The sequence below is a fragment of the Hippichthys cyanospilos genome, chromosome 5 (genome assembly GCF_059441005.1).
Source record: "Hippichthys cyanospilos isolate Australia breed blue-spotted pipefish chromosome 5, RoL_Hcya_1.0, whole genome shotgun sequence".
NCBI lineage: Eukaryota > Metazoa > Chordata > Actinopteri > Syngnathiformes > Syngnathidae > Hippichthys > Hippichthys cyanospilos.
The window spans coordinates 25,327,888-25,347,247 of record NC_142373.1 but is presented as its reverse complement, the minus strand read 5'-3'; the positions used below and the strand labels follow the sequence as shown (position 1 = coordinate 25,347,247).

The following is a 19,360-nucleotide window of genomic DNA, read 5'->3' as shown; positions in this document are numbered from 1 at the left end:
CTGTTGGAACTGACGGTGGCATTGCGCGGATGGAGGTGGCATAGAGCGGATATAGTTCATTGCCTTCATCACCGGTCCCATAACATGTTCGTATCGGAGATGTTAAGCACGCAGAACTTGCTGATGAATGATGCAATGGAGTTTTGCAGTTTCCCTTCTTCTTCACTTACTGTTACTTATCAGTGTTGCTAATCCGCTTTGTTTGCCAGTCATTGATGGTGCGCCATCCAGAATTATCTTAATTTTCTTAATCTTAATCTTAGTTTTATGTCATCCACGGCAGCGCAAACAGAAGAGAATAAATCTGTCCCTCTTGTTTGTTTTTTCAGGCTTTGTAGGTCAAGCAGTAATATTCATTTTGTTGTCCACTCCTCTCAAAAAAATAAGTAACTGACCAGTGTCAGAGGCGTCTGTGCTTTCGTCTCAAGCTAGTGAAAAAAAGTCAAACTTCTTTCCTCTGACTCCTAATTGTTCTTTGATGTCTGATGACACTTCTTCAATCCTGCGTGCCACAGTGTTACGTGCCAGGCAGACTTTGGCAAACTCTTGCTGCTTCTCAGGACATATATTCGTGGACCGTCTGCGGTCCACCTGGTTGGAATGTGGGATGGTTCCTGCCCAATGGCTTTGCCTGCTGTCAAGACATCACTGCACTATATAGCACAATATGTTTTCTGTAATTTATATTGTTTCTGTGTCTGGTACATGCAGCATCCACTTCAACCTGTGGGCCTGGAAGGGGGCTCCTCCCACCTGTGGTCCCTTCTGGAGGTTTCTGATTTTCCCCAAATTGGGGTTTTTGAGTTTTTCCTTCCCCTTCTGGAAGCTTTGACAGGGGATGCTGCTGTGTACCTTATACTGAAAAGATGTTTCTGTACGACATCTTTTCATCTGTGAAGCCCTTTGAGACTTCGGGGATTTAGGGCTATATAAATAAAATTTGATTGATTGATTGATTGATATTCTTTACCATTGTCATCACACAGTCATTGACAAATTCAAAGAAAGGTTTGCAATGCTTTGCGATCAGCTCAGCTACCTTGCAGTCAACTTTCCTCCTTTTGTTGATTGTGACCATTTTAGAAAATTAGGGGCTCATACAGTTAATTACTCATATACTAAATTGCTGTTCCTAGATGGCAGCACTTAGCACACGCAGGTAACACCGCTGCTGCCCAAATTTACTAATTCTCCATGCGGGCCAGACGTTAGTGAATTTATGACGGAGGCGGCGGGCCCAATGGAAGTTGACCAAGAGCCGCATTTGGCCCCCGGGCCGGACTTTGGACACGACTGTTCTTCATTATTTAGGCTATTCAAACCGTTCCAACTTTGTATAATTCACATTTCTTCACATATTCATACCATTCAAACATTCCACATCATTCCACCATTCAATGCCTCTCCCTTCAGCTATTTCGCCGTCACACACAATTTCTTAAGGAATTGCACATTTTCTAGTTATTCTTATTCTGCCTTTTTGGACGCATTCCAACTCTTTACGAGTTTATCGGATTCACACCATTCCAATTTCATATTATTCAAATTACAGTATTCATGTGACGACTGCTTGGATTTATCTCATTTCCATTATTCATTATTTTCCCACAATTTCCTGTTTTCCATACCAAAAATCCCATTGACTTAACATTGCATGATTTTACATTTCACATTTACAGCTTTCACATTTCCTCTTTTCAATATTTACTGTAGCTCATTCATCTCGCCTTAGGGATTGTTCCCATTATTCCAGTAATTCATCATTTCCAATATTTTCCCATAATTACATTTTTTTTTTACCTTCAATAATTCATAATTTATTTCCAATGGGAGAATTCCCCATGTATTCCCAATGTGGGATTTAAATGGGTTATTGACTGGACGTCAATGCAATTATTTTATCATTATGATAAGCACATGAACTCACTTGCACGTAGAGATGGGTATGATTTGAGAGAGTTAAGAATATCCACTGAAAGACTGTACATGGTTTGCTAGCAAAACTACGTGATTTACATTTCTTTGATTCCCTGAGAACACTGATGTGAAAATAAGGGAAGACTACCAGGAGGAGGAGGAGAAAGAGGCGTAACTACTGTAATATAGTATGAACCAACAGTATGAATATTGTCAAGAAACAAGGAGCTGGGTGAGTTGAGGGGCATCTCAGCTCCCGAACGATGGCATTGCCGGAACAAGCAGAACTGTGCTTCCCTCTGCTCGTCAACACTTCTTGCAGAAAAGCGCAGCGTCCTCCCTCAGTCGCTTTTCTCTCCTACATGTTGTTGTCTTCCATCTCTCTGATTACCTTTACTCTGAACCTGCTGGTCATCATCTCCATCTCTCACTTCAAGTGATGCGTTGTGCTTCTTTTCCATTTTACTGTCATGCCTTGTGTCCGAATCCAAAGATTAAAATGCACATTTGTTTTTTTAGGCAACTGCATACTCCCACAAACCTGCTGCTGGTTTCACTGGCTGCTGCGGACTTCTTGGTGGGCTTCCTCATGTTGTTTCAGATTTTCCTCCTTGAAGGTTGCTGGTTTTTTAGCGACGTGATGTGCGTTGTGTATTACATTCTGGATTATGTGATAACATCTGCTTCGATAGGAAGCATGGTGCTCATATCAGTTGACCGCTATATGGCTATCTGTGACCCTCTGCACTACTCCATCAAAGTCACTCAATTAAGAGTTAAAATCTGTGTTTTTATATGTTGGTCTGTTTCATTAGTTTTCCACTGTCTTTGTTTTTTTGACTCTCTGAAGCAACCAGGCAGGTTCAACACTTGTGTAGGTGAATGTGTGATTGTAGTCACATACGCTGTAGGAATGACGGACCTCTTTTTCTCCTTCATTGGCCCTCTCACTGTCATTGTGATTCTGTATATGAAAGTGTTTGTCGTGGCTGTTTCTAAAGTGCGCAACATGCGCTCCCACGTGGGGATCGTCACATTGCGTGGCGCAACTGTGAAGAGTTCTGAGTTGAAGGCAGCCAGGACCTTGGGTGTGATGGTGATGGTGTTTATTGTGTGCATCATGCCTTATTTCTGCATTGCCATCTCAGGCCAGGACGTGATGCTCAATGCATCATCTGCGGCTTTTATCATCTGCTTGTTTTATTTCAACTCCTGTCTGAATCCACTGATTTATGCTATTTTTTATCCCTGGTTCAGAAAGTCCATCAAGCTCATTGTGACGTTGCAGATTCTGCAGCCAGATTCTCGCCACACCAGATTAATGTAGACAAGCTTGCTGCGCAGAAAATTTTCTCGACTATGTTTCGAATATTGATGCCTTCATTTGTGTGTCTTGTGAGTTATTGGTCTTCAACTCATGGATTTATTTTGTATTGTATGTTGTTGTATTGTATGTATTCTACTTTCAAGTTGTCCACATCAGACCACACTATCCATTTAGAGGACCTTTAAAAGGTGTCATCAAAAAGTGTATTTTTCTAATGATGGTGTGTGTGTGGGGTTGGAAGAGGGATAGGGATTACTCCTAACAGAGATCATCTGTTGTGTATGTTATAATCCTGTGAAATCACATCTTTCTGTCAATTGTGCCTTTACACCCCTTTTATTTGTTCCATAAATACTGTATGTACACATGTGCAGTTTACACACAGCATCTTTTACATGTTTATAATAAAGCAATGGCATCTTAATGTTAATACTGTGTAATTGAGTGCTTGTCCTCTATTATTTGATCAAAAAACAAACCCAATATATACTCAAAATTAAATTGCTATTACATTGTTTTACTATTGGACCCAACCTCCTCCAAACTGCAGCAATTTTGTACAGTGTTTGTTAAAAGTACAATTTCTTTTAAATCTTTTAAATCAAATTCTAAATGGAGAAAATATTAATTTTGTCAAAACGCAAAAAACAGATTTTGAATGCTGCTGAACATAAGGAAGGCATCAGCCTTCCCTCATAAGTAAATGTTTTGTAGCTGACGATGAAGGAGGGAAAGTACCTTGGAACGGCGTGTATGTTAAATAGTTATGTTGATCATTTATGCAAATTAATCAAGTGGACTTAAGTTAATCAGTAATACGTTGGAAACAAATAGACTACTTAAGCAGTTACAGAGAATGAACCTTCTTGTCAACAACAGTTTGTTTTATGTTAAATTCCCCTGAATGGCTCACATGACGGAGATGTGTGAGTGACCAACTGAGTGAGTGGCAGAAGCAAAAATTCAGATGAAGGCTGGCATCAGTCAGACTAATTTTTTTAATGTTGCCACTTTGGAAGCTATGTGACAGCAAAGAGGAACTCTATGAGGTGACTATACAGTTGCAAATAATGAATGTATTGTGTGATTTTTTTTTTCCTGGCTGCACACACACAATAAGGCTGATTAAAGGAATAGGACTGTACTGTGGACCTCCATTTTTTGCGGGGCAGACTGATCAGGAATAGCAAGTAAAATAAGATAAATGCAGAAACACAAACAAATGGGGGACCACGTAAGCACCTGGAGGAAAATCTTAATATCTGAGACTTTTGGGGGTCCCAAAGACTGGGTGGGCGGTGGAGGGGTACAATTTTCTAAAGCCCTTCAAACTGTCACGGTCAGAGCGTGCTACACACGTTTTGCAACCAAAAGGTTGGGGAACACTAAGTCTTTGGAAGTCATGGAGATAATGCTAAACCTCCTGGGCATAGAGGAACCTCATTTCCATTTTATGGAACTGTTTCCCCACCCCAAGCACATTTTCTGTCAGCACTCCCCAAAACTAATACATGCTCAAGCGGAGAAGGCGGATCAATCCGACCTCATGGCCCAACTTTTTCCTTCTAATGGGCAGGGTCACCTTTACCTGCTCTTGGGCCCCAGAGCTATCTAATAATTTTGCAGGTAACTACAACAGAAATTTATCAGCAACATTTCAAAAGCTGAACGTGTGAACAAGCATCCAAGTTCCACTCAATACATGATAGCTTGAAGCTGTCAATGCCCAGGGGCCCTGTGTGATGCTGGTTGACCTAATCGCTTCATTTCATCATTTCATCATTGTGAGCATGTTACAAAAATAATATGCAAAACTTGAAGATAAAACCACTACTACTGTACTACTTCTACTACTACTAAATTAATTTATGTTTCTGTTTCTTCCATTGTGAATATGATTGATCTGACTTTTGTGTTACTCACAGTCTCCCGTTTACCTGCGTCCCAGACGCATAATTTTTGACAGGGGACGCATACTTTCAAATCATTAATTTGACATCAAAATATGAATCATCATCCATCTACTCTTTTATTCAAAGAAATTTGACTTTTTTTGACAATTTGGTCCATGTTTATTTTGATCTCACGTAAAAAAAGAACACAACTTTGTTAAATAAATTATGCTCACACCATGAGCCTCACGCCTTGAGCCTCACGGTAGTTGCATCATCAAACACATTTCACTGGGGCTCCAGTAGCTGGGGGATATGATTCTCCAGTAAAAATGTCATCAATTAAAAACAAATCTACTTCAGAGCGCACATGCCGCATACATACTATTTAGCAGTGGTGGGTCGTCAGGGTCTGCAAGGCCTTCTCAATTGGCCCAACATAACCAGACATCATTATCATAACTATAATGAATGTGCGCGTAATAACTATAATGAATGTCAATTTAATTTTAAATTCATTTTTATGAAATATATATATTAGATATTGTTTTATTTATATAATTATTCTGCATATTCTGTTCTTTCCATGTCATATTATTAATTTGGTTACGCTCCTTCTAGTGTTGTCGTTTTAAGTTGGATTTTTTTAACCAGTTTGTATTCAGCTAAGTAGTGTCGTTAGGCTGTATGTAATCTGCCTGCTTCCGGAGTCGCTAGGGCATTTGCTTCAACAGTTGCAGGCTTCTGCGCAAGCGCAGATGGATATGTGAGTGGCCCGTATAACTTAATAGACAGCTGTAATAGCAAATCCAGTCATAAGATTGCCATCTAGAGGCAGAGCAATGCTCTACAAGTAAGCTCCGTGATGTTGGCTTTTGGCTGCGTTACAGGCGTAATGTGGCTATTAGCTAACATGTCCCGACTTGGCCATATTTCTGACTGGACTACCAGGGGCGTGAGCCAACACTGGCAAATAGTTCTGATGGGAATGCCTTTTTTTTTTTGCAAAGGATGGGAGAGGACAGGAGCATCACAAGAAGAAGTCAGTAAGTTTAATATTTGATAACTTAAACTGTAACTCCCGAGATGCAGCAGGGATAAAGCAGAGAGGAATGAGGGAGGTAAATGAAGTCATAGCTAGCTTGGCAACATAAATGTGTCTTAAGTTCAGTGTGTCTTAAGTTTATGCTAAGTCAGTTAACATTATTTCCTTGTGTCAGGACAACCATATTCATTTGCTGTCCGAGCTTTCAAGGGAATTTGCATTACTACAGTAATTCATTGCAACTATATTAACTCCACATAAACGAGGCACACATTGCTTATTAATATTGTCATTTATGGTATGGTCTGTTGGCACTACGTGGATGATAATTTTGAGAAAACAGCTTTGAGCTAGTGTTAGTTGACAGACATAGCACCTGAATCAGGGGTGTCAAACATACGACCCTTGTCCTGGCCCACAAATGGGTTTAAACCGACTCTAGGAGATAATTTTGTGAAATACAAAAAGGAGGTGAATTACTTTAATAAATTTAAAAACTTGAAATGTTTTATGATTAATCGTACTGTTAATATTTTATGATTGATAGTGATGTACTGTACTTGCTTTATTTTGGACAGTGTTAGAAATGAATAATAAATTTGAAGTTTTTGTTTTAAAGTTATATTGTCACACTCCCTGTTGATTGTGCATTTTGTTCTAGGCAGCCTCAGCAAGGGGCAGGGGTCACCGGCCACATACCTGAGGGCTATCATCATCAAGGCCTTTTTAAGGCGGCCGGTGCTGGAGGACAGTCGCAGGGTTATTCTATAAGACACCCTCCAGTGAAGGCCAGTCTGATTCCCAGCGTTCTGTTTCTGAGTATCTGCTTCCGTGCATTTTTTTTGGTCTGTACTTGGTCTTTTGCCTTTTTGCGTCTTTGCCTTTTTGCCCTCTGCACCCCTGTGGCCTCTTTTTGTTGTACTTTTTTTTGATAGTTCACCTGCTGACTCTGCTCCCTTGTGCCTTGTGTTTTTTCCATTGACTCTAGCATTTAGACTCTTTTGGTCCCACTTTTTGTACTTTAGAGTGTTTGCACTTTGTGTTCTGGACTCATCCACACTTGTAGTGCGATTTTTATTAATAAAACTCTTTTGATGCTAATCATCTTTTTTATCGTGTTGGGGTCCTCAATCTGCTCGTGTTCCAGGGTTATTTCTAACATATATGAATGTGTACTATGATTTTATTGGTTCGGCCCACTTGGGAATTGATTTTCCTCCATATGGTCTGCAGGCTTAAATGAGTTTGACACTCATGCTCTGGATGGTGCACTGGTTTTCAAAAGGTCTACCTTCAGGAGGAAAAACATTGTTACCAATTATCAAGCTGTGGGCCTTATATACAGTGGGCCCTCTTGTTACGAGATTTATCCGTTCGGCGGTTGGGCTCATAAGGCGAATTCACCGTATGGCGGGCAATCCAAACCTAAGTTAAATGGCTAATGCATTCATAACCCCAGGTAAAAACATCAAAATTGTACATACATATTAAAAAATGGTACCAAAACAGTATAGTAAGTGCTACATATATATATATAATATACATGTATTCAATCAGAAAACATGAATAAAAAAATATAGAAAGGATTTTATTTACCTTTGAGTGGTGCTTGTTATGCCCATATTCCCCAGTAAGAGTAGCCTAGGCTAGGCTAACGTATTTCTTGATTATCTCCAGCATCTTTTCCATATAAATCCTCTTTTTACTTCTCTCTTTAACATCACTAGCAATCTTGGGACCCATGGCGAACCCATTCAAGTTTGAATCAGGCAGTAAAATGCACTATAAATATGGTGTTGTAACCACTCACGATAGAACAAAGCTTTACCATTACGCCATTTTGAAACAAGTGAGGGTGACCAATAGCAGACCAGCATTTTCGTGAGGAGACACTAACTAATATTGTAGTGACGCATTGCATGGAGGCAGTTTGACCACAACAGAAAATAAGTGCACAAGTCATCAAGCCCCTAGTATCATGACAGTTGTTTTTGTCGCAAAGCAGGGAAAATACCGTAAAAAGGGGAGGAAAAAAACTCAGTATTCCACATTGCAACATGAAAAAAAAGCAAGCCAGGGGCACTGTAACCCGGGGGTCCACTGTTTTATTTTGACATTTGTTAATATGTTATTGGTTTTTGCTCACGTATTGTAAATGCTGTTTTTACCTTGCACTTCGTTTGTCCTTTTTACTGTGCAATTTTTGGGACTCCAAACATTTCTGTCAGGACCCATAGTTTTTTAGTATTGCGAGTCCCAGGCACCAGAGGTAAAATGAGCACTGAACTCATATTGTGATATATGGCTCATGCAAGATACAGTACTACATTCATCTATCCATTATCCTATGCCGGTCCTTTCCTTGAATTGATTGCCAGCCAATCGCAGGGCACACAGAAATGAACAACCTCTCACACTTAGATTCTGTACACCTAAGGTAAATTTGGAGTGTACATTACACCGACCATGTATGTTTCCTAACATATATCTGCCTGACGGCAACAGTTCAAAGTGCTCAGGCCTGTGTGAGCTCAAAGTGTCAGCATGACAGGTGTCATTAACTTTGCTTGGCTCAAACAAATCAAGCAAGCATAAAATATGTGATTGTGCTGCAACAGTTCGTGAAAGTAAATATTGTCATTGGGTTAAATTATCTAGTTAAAGGGTTAAATGATTTGTGGGGCTTTGAAGTAAAAGTAGGAATTGCCCATATAATAATATTCAATAAATATTTGAATCTGATAGGGTTCGTACAACTACACATACATATGTGGTTAGTACTTAAAGTTCACTGCAGAGATTGCTTGGATGAAGGGTGGCACCTTCACAGAAATGGTGCTGAACGGGTGCCATTTATTTATTTCTCCTTGTTAACTTCATTCATGAACCAGTCACAGAGGTAAGCATCCCACGTATATGTTTCCATGAGTACCGTAATTCTCCAAAAACAGGACAGAATGCAATTCCTGTTTGTCAAACATTTCATTTATTCTTATTTTTGAATTATCGCTCAAACTTTGATGCTATTTTCCATCAATCTTAATGAAGCATATATCAAAAATAATATAAAGAGATCTATGCTTGTTTTTTTTTTTTTTTAAAACATGATATCTTCGAAAGTGATGGTATGGTATCATCTGTGTTAGCGTCACAAAAAGTGGCTGAAGGTTGTTTCGGCCATAGTAAAGAATGAATGAGTCCTGCAGGTCATAATGATTTTCAAACTATTGAGTATTGGTCAGTAATAAGTACACAGATCCTAGCGATGGTGCTCCTTTAAAAAGTTGGGTTTTATTTGCATCTTAACTCTGAAAGGTTATTCAATATTGATGTGGACTAACTTTGTCCGGGTTAACACTCTTAAAAAAAACAAACAAAAAAAAAAACACTGGCAACCAAAACTAATTTCTCTTGTCACCCATTTAGACAACATTCATCTTCCCACTATTTTTATTAGTGTGTGTTTTAATGACAAAACAAACACGCAAACAGTGTGTCATTAAACACATGAATACACTGCAAAAAGCGCTAAGAGCATTCACAGAAAGATTGTATTTGGTTAGTTTGGCAAGTAAAATTGTTATTCAGAGTTCTTTTAATTCCCAGGTAGTACTGATTGAGAAGTAATGGAAAATTTTAATGACGAGATGGAGAAAGAGGCGTAGCTACTGTCATGGGCTATGGACCTACTACATTATGAATATCATCATAAAAAAGAGCTATCTGAGTTGAGGGGCAATTTATGACCATGTCAGAGCAAGCTGAACTCTGCTTCCCTCTGCTCGTCAACACTTCTTGCAGGAAGGCACAGCGTCCTCCCTCAGTTGCTGCTTTCTCCTACATGCTGCTATCAGCCATTTCGCTGATCACTGTCACTCTCAACCTGCTGGTTATCTTTTCCATCTCTCACTTCAAGTGATGCATTATGCCTCTTTTACATTTGCACTATCGCGCCTTATGTCCAGGGATTGTAATAAGCGTTTCTTTTTTTCAGGCAACTGCATACCCCAACAAACCTGCTGCTGCTTTCCCTGGCCGCTTCAGACTTCTTGGTGGGCTTCCTCGTGTTGTTTCAGATTTTCCTCCTGGATGGTTGCTGGTTCTTTGGCGACTTGATGTGCGTTGCGTATAACGTTCTGGATTACGTGATAACATCCGCCTCCATAGGAAGCATGGTGCTCATATCGGTCGACCGCTACATCGCTATCTGTGACCCTCTGCACTACCCCATCAAAGTCACTCAATTAAGAGTTAAAATCTGCGTTTTTCTGTGTTGGTCTCTTTCGTTAGTTTTTAACTCTCTTTGTTTTTTCGACTCTCTAAAGCAACCAGGCAGATTCAACACTTGCGTCGGTGAGTGTATGATTGTAGTCACGTATGCTGTAGGAATTACAGACCTATTTCTCTCCTTCATAGGCCCGCTCACTGTCATTGTGGTTCTGTATATCACAGTGTTTGTGGTGGCCGTATCTCATGCACGGGCAGCGCGTTCCCACGTGGGGATCATCACATTGCGAGGCGCAACGGTCAAGAGTTCTGAGCTGAAGGCAGCCAGGACCCTAGGCGTGGTGGTGGCAGTTTTTATTGCGTGCATCATGCCATACTACTGCATCGCCATCTCGGGCCAGGATGTTGTGCTCAATGCGTCATCTGAAGCCTTTATCATCTGCTTGTTTTATTTCAACTCCTGTTTGAATCCGCTGATTTATGCTATTTTTTATCCCTGGTTCAGAAGGTCGATCAAGTTTATTGTGACACTCCAAATCCTGCAGCATGATTCCAGCCTGACCAACATAGTTTAGATGAGCCAGCATGCTTTCCACCCTTCACGCCGTGCTGAATAGAACACTTTCTACATTCTGTTTCAAACGTGGATATTTTGTCTGGAGTTATTGGTCTTCTACTGATTGATTTAGTTTGTATTGTAGACATGCAAGCTTTCAAACTATAAGCTGTCCAGATCAAAACACTTGCTCCCTTTAAAACCGCTTTTCTTTTGTCTTCATAACTATTATGTCAGCGTAAAGAAAAATTACGCTGAGTAAAAAAATCCATTTCAAAAGCAATATCTTGGTATTTTTTTGTTTTGGTTTTTTTTTTGGTCTCACATAAATTTAAAAAAGCATAATACAAACAACTTTGGTTGTTGCATTTGTTTTGGTTCAATATTTAATCATGTCATTCTGTACATCGGTTATGCCTTTTGGAGCTTTAATGTGCAGTAGCTTGCTGGCAGCAATTTTCAGTTGTGAAAAACAGACGATTCCTCACAGATTTTTGTAGCTTGTATTGCTTTAGTATATTTTGTATTACTTTTGTACATTTTGCGATACATTGTTAGTGTGAATTATGACAATGCACCTTTTTCATTTTTTTTTACATACCACATAGAGTACTCTAGAGGAGTACTGGTACACATGGTTCAGTAAGTGTGGATCATGTTTGGTATGACAGGAAAAAGCATCAGACATCAGTGCAAGTTATGCCTTGGTCATCATAGGAGCATTTAGAACAACCTGATGTAAATGTATTAAAGCTTTATTCTATTTTCAAAGTTTTTCGACATTGTCAAAGATAGCTTTGAGTGGTGTCGGACATTCGTTGCATATATTTGTTTTTTAAAACAATGTGATATTAAAATGTTTGATTTCATAGAGCTTCCAACCTATAGAGATTCACTATCTAATTAAATTATTTTTATTTTTTCAGGGACATTACAGCAGAACCGCAAATGTCTTACTCTGTGTGTGTGTGTGTGTGTGTGTGTGTGTGTGCGTGCGTGTGTGTGTGTGTGTGTCCTTGGTTTTTGCTACATAGTGTGGACCAAATCCCATGTTTTACTGGCTTTGTGGGGACCTCTTGAAATTGGGGACAAATTTGATGGACCCTACAAGTTCAGAGCATTCTTGAGGGTCAAAACACTGTTTTGGAGTATGTCTTTGAATTGGATTTTGGTTGAGGTTAGGGTTAGGCAATCTTTTGTGACGGTTAAGGTTAGGGTTAGGAGCTCAGAAATGTGTTAAGTCAATGGCATGGCCCAACTATGAAAGTGTGTGTTTTTTTTTTTATTCATATACTGTATATATACGTATAAACTATTTATGTGGGTGTGTGTGGGTGTGATGGTGAAAATGAAAATTTAAATATTGATATAGCTCAACTATTGATGAAATTACAGCAATTTGAATGTTGCCAAGTTGAAATCCCTATCTTTGAGAAAATCATATTAAAGGTTTTGACACATTCATCTTTAAAATGTCTAGAGCAATCAAAAAAAGAATAGGAACAAGATAAGGATATTGATCTAAAATTTTAGGAAAGAGTTTGAATGAAGACTTCAAAATTCGAATAGCAGGTTAGGAAATTATCTGAGATTTTTAGACTTTAAGGTTACAGCTAATTCCTGAGTGTTTTAAAATTGCTATGTGTGTGTTCTGGGTTTAATGTCAAATTATCACAACGATCGATTTGCGATTTTTGCGTCAATCACAACATGGTTTGCCATTTGATGTGGCCAAGTGGTGACCAGAAAGTTTCAACATGAATATTGCATTTAAAATGCATTTGTCTATAAAAAGAAAATACATTCTTATTACATTTTATTATTTCAACAGTTTTAATTAGATTTTTTTTTTCCAGTAACAGGTCTGTTTTGTAGGAAGTCACTCCAAATAACTGCTTGCACAAATGCAGAGAGAGACAGGATTTACAAAGATAATGCAAACATCTTTTCATCTTAGGTTTCAGATTTCATTCTTCATATTATAAAAAAAAAAAGGGTATAAAAGTGGATATTTGTGGTGATAGCTCTAACATGTCACGGACTGATTGGTCACATTCGGGTCCACGACGTGTCACCAGTAGTAGGAAAATGTCATGAGTGACAACATTTAGTAGCAGTCAAAACTACAAGTATTTTATTATTATAATACATTATTAAAGCACATGAATACTCAAAAGGGGGCGGATCACTGCAGCAATGGTTAGCACTCAAATCCACCTTCCTGCGTGGTGTTTGTATGTTCTTCCCGAGTCCACATGGGTTCTCTGCCAGCACCCCGGCTTCCTCCCACACTCCAAAAACAAGTATGGCAGGTAAATTGGACATACAAAATTGTCCTTATGTGTGATTGGGTGAATGGTTGTTCATCTCTGTGTACCCTGCGATTGGCTGGCAACCAGTTCAGGGTGTCCCCTGCCCCCTGCCTACTCCCCAAATACAACTGGGATTGGCACCAGCAAGCCAAAGAACTCTGTGAGGATAAGGGACTAGAAAATGGATGGATGAATGGATCGATGATAAAAGTCATCACATCAGTGCAAGCTGACCAATGACTGTCTAACAATCAACTCACTTTGGCCACTTGTGTCTTTCCCAGGTGTTCTTATATGGGTTTTTTCATCTTGCCTTGTTTTGAATTGTTGCCTCCGGTCAAAATTAAAATTATAAGTAACAAGAACACGAAAGCTTATTCTTGCTCCCTGATCTTGTCTCACTTAAGGCTTAAGATTTTTCCAGAAATAGTAATTGAAAACTTGGTTGTGTGTAACCTGTCCAATGACGTCCAAACTTAGTCCAAAAATAAATGCTGAAAACTGGGTTGTGTTATGTTAAGCCAGCCCAATATGTTCTAGATTGAGTCCAAAAATATTATTTTAAAATCTGCTACCATTACAGCCTTTTCAATGTGGTCCAAATTTCGTTTAAAAATTGTCCTTTAAAACTGGGGTGTATTTTGTCACGATGGGACATGGCGGGTTGAGGAGGTGCGGGATGTTGGAAAGGCGGAACCAAAAAATGCAGGGCTGACTGGGGTAGGTTCGAGTAAGGTGATTTAATAACACAGGCAGGGTTGAAGGAATCGAAAAATACAAAGTGCAAACCACAACGTAGAACTGAAGCTGACTGGGGGCGACAATGAACGGGAGGCAGCACGGGAAGGAGGGCAACGCGAGGCAAGACGGCGAGGGGAAGACGTACAAGGAGCGTGAGACGAGGCAGCGGGGGGACGACGAACAATGACCCGACAAAGGGACGCGGCAAAACACTGGGGCTTAAGTACTAACCGAACTAATTAAGACGCAAGACACCTGGGGACAACAATGGGCGGGGAAACTTACTGGAGGGAACACGCGGGCGACAGGTGAGGTTAATTAGTGATGACAGACGAGGGGAACACAGAGGACCTATAACTGAAACTACACAACCCAAAAACCCACAACGAAAAACAGATCATGACATAGCCCCCCCCTCAAGGGGCGGATCCCAGACGACCCCAAACCAAAACAACCCAAAACCAAAGAGCCCAAACAGGGCGGGCGGAAGGGGGCCCGGAGGAGGGACCAAAACAAAAACACGAAACTAACTGAAAGTGTCCAAGAAAAACCAGAGGCGCAAACAAAGCACCAGGTTCCGCAGCCCGGCGCGAGAGTCCGGAGGACGCCCGGGACGCCAGAGGAGGCAGGCCCGGCGGCGAGAGTCCGGAGGGCGCCCGGGACGCCAGAGGAGGCGGGCCCGGCGGCGAGAGTCCGGAGGGCGCCCGGGACGCCAGAGGAGGCGGGCCCGGCGGCGAGAGTCCGGAGGGCGCCCGGGACGCCAGAGGAGGCGGGCCCGGCGGCGAGAGTCCGGAGGGCGCCCGGGACGCCAGAGGAGGCGGGCCCGGCGACGAGAGTCCGGAGGGCGCCCGGGACGCCAGAGGAGGCGGGCCCGGCGACGAGAGTCCGGAGGGCGTCCTTGATGCCAGATGAGGCGGACGCTGGCAGAGGAGGACCCGGGATGCGTCGGCCGGTCGCCGACGGGCGGAGACCCGGGATGCGTCGGCCGGTCGCCGACGGGCGGAGACCCGGGATGCGTCGGCCGGTCGCCGACGGGCGGAGACCCGGGATGCGTCGGCCGGTCGCCGACGGGCGGAGACCCGGGATGCGTCGGCCGGTCGCCGACGGGCGGAGACCCGGGATGCGTCGGCCGGTCGCCGACGGGCGGAGACCCGGGATGCGTCGGCCGGTCGCCGACGGGCGGAGACCCGGGATGCGTCGGCCGGTCGCCGACGGGCGGAGGCCCGGGATGCGTCGGCCGGGCGCCGACGGGCGGAGGCCCGGGATGCGTCGGCAGGGCGCCGACGGGCGGAGGCCCGGGATACGTCGGCAGGGCGCCGACGGGCGGAGGCCCGGGATGCGTCGGCCGGTCGCCGACGGGCGGAGACCCGGGATGCGTCGGCCGGTCGCCGACGGGCGGAGACCCGGGATGCGTCGGCCGGTCGCCGACGGGCGGAGACCCGGGATGCATCGGCCGGTCGCCGACGGGCGGAGACCCGGGATGCGTCGGCCGGTCGCCGACGGGCGGAGACCCGGGATGCGTCGGCCGGTCGCCGACGGGCGGAGACCCGGGATGCGTCGGCCGGGCGCCGACGGGCGGAGGCCCGGGATGCGTCGGCAGGGCGCCGACGGGCGGAGGCCCGGGATACGTCGGCAGGGCGCCGACGGGCGGAGGCCCGGGATGCGTCGGCAGGGCGCCGACGGGCGGAGGCCCGGGATGCGTCGGCAGGGCGCCGACGGGCGGAGACCCGGGATGAGCCGGCTGGGCGAGAGGCAATCTTTGGAGGCCGACCGACCGCAGTGGTGAAGGCAGGAGAGGCTGCGGCTGAGGCGGGACCTGCGGTGTTGGAGGCTCCCGCAGCGGCTTTGACAGCCTTGACTGCTGGGGACGGACCAGAGATGTTAATGAAGGTAAAGGACTGACCTGGACGGAGGGAGTGTCCTGATGGGAGATGGGCAGCGGTGTTGGGGCTGGCAGTTGTGGCTCGGCCTGCGGCTCGGAGGGCACCTGCAGCGGCTCGGAGGGCACCTGCAGCGGCTCGGAGGGCACCTGCAGCGGCTCGGAGGGCACCTGCAGCGGCTCGGAGGGCACCTGCAGCGGCTCGGAGGGCACCTGCAGCGGCTCGGCTTGTGGCTCTGGGGAACTCGGAGGGCTCGCGCAGCCTGGGGAACTCTGAGGGCTCGCGCAGCCTGGGGAACTCTGAGGGCTCGCGCAGCCTGGGGAACTCGGAGGGCTCGCGCAGCCTGGGGAACTCGGAGGGCTCGCGCAGCCTGGGGAACTCGGAGGGCTCGCGCAGCCTGGGGAACTCGGAGGGCTCGCGCAGCCTGGGGAACTCGGAGGGCTCGCGCAGCCTGGGGAACTCGGAGGGCTCGCGCAGCCTGGGGAACTCGGAGGGCTCGCGCAGCCTGGGGAACTCGGAGGGCTGCGGCAGCGGCGCGACGTGGAAACTGGGGGGCGCCGGCAGCGGCGCGACGTGGAAACCGGGGGGTGCCGGCAGCGGCGCGACGTGGAAACCGGGGGGCGCAGACTGCGGCGCGACTTGAGGCTCGGGGGGCGCCGGCTGCGGCGCGACTTGAGGCTCGGGGGGCGCCGGCTGCGGCGCGACTTCAGGCTCGGGGGGCGCCGGCTGCGGCGCGACGAGAGGCTCGGGGGGCGCCGGCTGCGGCGCGACGAGAGGCTCTGGGATCGCTGACTGCGGCGCGACTTGAGGCTCGGGGGGCGCCGGCTGCGGCGCGACTTGAGGCTCGGGGGGCGCCGGCTGCGGCGCGACTTGAGGCTCGGGAGGCGCCTGCTGCGGCGCGACTTGAGGCTCGGTGGGCGCCGGCTGCGGCGCGACGAGAGGCTCTGGGATCGCCGACTGCGGCGCGACGAGAGGCTCGAAGGGCGCCGACTGCGGCGCGGCGAGAGGCTCGAAGGGCGCCGACTGCGGCGCGGCGAGAGGCTCGAAGGGCGCCGACTGCGGCGCGGCGAGAGGCTCGAAGGGCGCCGACTGCGGCGCGGCGAGAGGCTCGGGAGACGCCGACTGGGGCGCGGCGAGGGGCTCGGAAGACGCCGACCGCGGCGTGGCGAGGGGCTCGGAGGACGCCGACTGCGGCGTGGCGAGGGGCTCGGAGGACGCCGACTGCGGCGTGGCGAGGGGCTCGGAGGACGCCGACTGCGGCGTGGCGAGGGGCTCGGAGGACGCCGACTGCGGCGTGGCGAGGGGCTCGGAGGACGCCGACTGCGGCGTGGCGAGAGGCTCTGAAGACACCGACTGCGGCGTGGCGAGAGGCCCGGAAGACGCCGACTGCGGCGTGGCGAGAGGCTCGGAAGACGCCGACTGCTGCGTGGCGAGAGGCTCTGAAGGCGGCGCGACGTGAGGCTCCAGTCCCGGAGTCACCAGTGGCGGGACCACAGAGTCCGGAAAGTGGGCGCTCGGTTGCCGCGGAGGCAAGACGGGGGTGCACCGTCGCCGCGGAGCGGGGACGGGGGCACACAGCCGCCGCGGAGCCGGGACAGGGACCTCCAGCTTGCCTGGCTGGGGACTGTGGACTGGGTCGCTTGCCACATCAGCCTGCCGCCAGGGAGCTTGGGGAACACGAGCGCAAGGGGGAGACTTGACCGGGACAGGCGGGAGTGTGCGTGGAGGGTGTGACTCGGGATGAGGTGAAGGCGAAGAAACACGAGGTGGTGTGAGGACTGCTAAGGGATGGAGTGACTCTTGACTAGGGTGTGCCGGAATAGGTGCTCGGTGCTTAGAGGACGAGGACGAAGACTGGCGGCCTTTACTAGGGCGCCCCCGTCGGCCACCACGGGATGGGCAGAAGGCCAAACGGGTGCCCCGGTAAAGGTCGCGGTTAATGGGAGGCTCGAAATCTAAATAGTCTAAATCAGACTCTGAGTCACTAATGTAACTGGGTGGAATGGAGTTTGGAAAAAGAAAATCATTATCGAAATCAAAATTGTCGAAGGAAAAAGGATTGGGATAAATAAATTCAGAACCGGACTCTGAGCGAAGTTTAATGAAGGGAGAACCATCCTCTACGTCAGAAAGATCCGAATCAATGGCGTAGTGAGGAGGGCTAATAGGCAGTGGGAGGGGCTCGGGTGGAAACGAGGGCGGTGAGTAATCGTCAGTGTCGGAAAAGTCAGAATCGCGAAAGACGTGGGGAGGAAAAATAGTGGGGTAAGGGAGTTCGGAAGCGCAGGGGTAGGGCGCGGAGGAGAGACGTGAGGTGGGCGTGTAAGGGGTGACGTTGGAGGAGCGTTCGGACGGAGAGTACAACGGGGGAGGTGAATAATCTTCACAATCAAAGAAATCAGAATCACGAAAAACATGCGGGGGCAAAATGGTGGAATACGGAAGCTCGGAAGGATCAACGGGGAACGCGGAGGAAAACGACGCGGAGAGAGGAGACTTGTGACTTACACGGGGGGAACGAGGTAAGGCGACAGGCTGAGGACCGGGGCCAGCAGTGTGGTGGCGCTTTGTACGACGCCGCGGGCGTCCTGCTGGTTCCATTTTTGGTCGGGTCATTCTGTCACGATGGGACATGGCGGGTTGAGGAGGTGCGGGATGTTGGAAAGGCGGAACCAAAAAATGCAGGGCTGACTGGGGTAGGTTCGAGTAAGGTGATTTAATAACACAGGCAGGGTTGAAGGAATCGAAAAATACAAAGTGCAAACCAAAACGTAGAACTGAAGCTGACTGGGGGCGACAATGAACGGGAGGCAGCACGGGAAGGAGGGCAACGCGAGGCAAGACGGCGAGGGGAAGACGTACAAGGAGCGTGAGACGAGGCAGCGGGGGGACGACGAACAATGACCCGACAAAGGGACGCGGCAAAACACTGGGGCTTAAGTACTAACCGAACTAATTAAGACGCAAGACACCTGGGGACAACAATGGGCGGGGAAACTTACTGGAGGGAACACGCGGGCGACAGGTGAGGTTAATTAGTGATGACAGACGAGGGGAACACAGAGGACCTATAACTGAAACTACACAACCCAAAAACCCACAACGAAAAACAGATCATGACATATTTATTCCATCAAGTGTGATCAAAACAATCCTCTAAATAGTCATTCAAATGTGTAAGCTGTTAAGCTTGTTGAATTTCAAAATATGTCTAAAACCTTTAAATTTTGCTCACTATGGTCCATACTTACTTCAAAATTGATTGTAAATATATCTGATTTAAGGAAAACCCAGTGTTTTTTCATTACTACCATAAAAAATAGCAGGAATGAAATTAAATAAACCCAGGTCAATCAGAATAATTCTGGTTTAAAAAGAAGAAAGAAAAAAAAAAACTGCCAGCACCTTACACCCTACACAGGAGAAACTGGGTTTGATTACGATCATGGCAAGCCTTACTATT

At 46.4% G+C, this 19,360-nt stretch overlaps 2 protein-coding genes across 6 annotated transcripts; both read left to right on the top strand.

Annotated features, from left to right (window-relative positions):
• The first annotated feature begins 2,180 nt into the window (after window positions 1-2,180).
• On the top strand, window positions 2,181-3,244 carry LOC148424112 (trace amine-associated receptor 4-like). Of its 3 annotated transcripts, none has more exons than XM_088415270.1 (2): window positions 2,181-2,268; window positions 2,436-3,244. In XM_088415270.1, exons 1-2 carry the CDS (start codon window positions 2,181-2,183, stop codon window positions 3,242-3,244), a joined length of 897 nt encoding a protein of 298 aa, XP_088271396.1. The 3 variants fall into 3 exon arrangements, with proteins under 3 accessions (XP_088271396.1, XP_088271395.1, XP_088271397.1); XM_088415269.1 differs by having other exon boundaries at window positions 2,181-2,353; window positions 2,437-3,244; XM_088415271.1 differs by having other exon boundaries at window positions 2,208-2,363; window positions 2,411-3,244.
• A 6,679-nt stretch (window positions 3,245-9,923) lies between these two features.
• On the top strand, window positions 9,924-10,983 carry LOC148424111 (trace amine-associated receptor 4-like). Of its 3 annotated transcripts, none has more exons than XM_088415220.1 (2): window positions 9,924-10,002; window positions 10,175-10,983. In XM_088415220.1, the coding sequence occupies exons 1-2, from the start codon at window positions 9,924-9,926 to the stop codon at window positions 10,981-10,983; spliced, it is 888 nt and encodes a 295-aa protein (XP_088271346.1). The 3 variants fall into 3 exon arrangements, with proteins under 3 accessions (XP_088271346.1, XP_088271345.1, XP_088271347.1); XM_088415219.1 differs by having other exon boundaries at window positions 9,924-10,096; window positions 10,176-10,983; XM_088415221.1 differs by having other exon boundaries at window positions 9,951-10,126; window positions 10,170-10,983.
• Window positions 10,984-19,360: the final 8,377 nt, after the last annotated feature.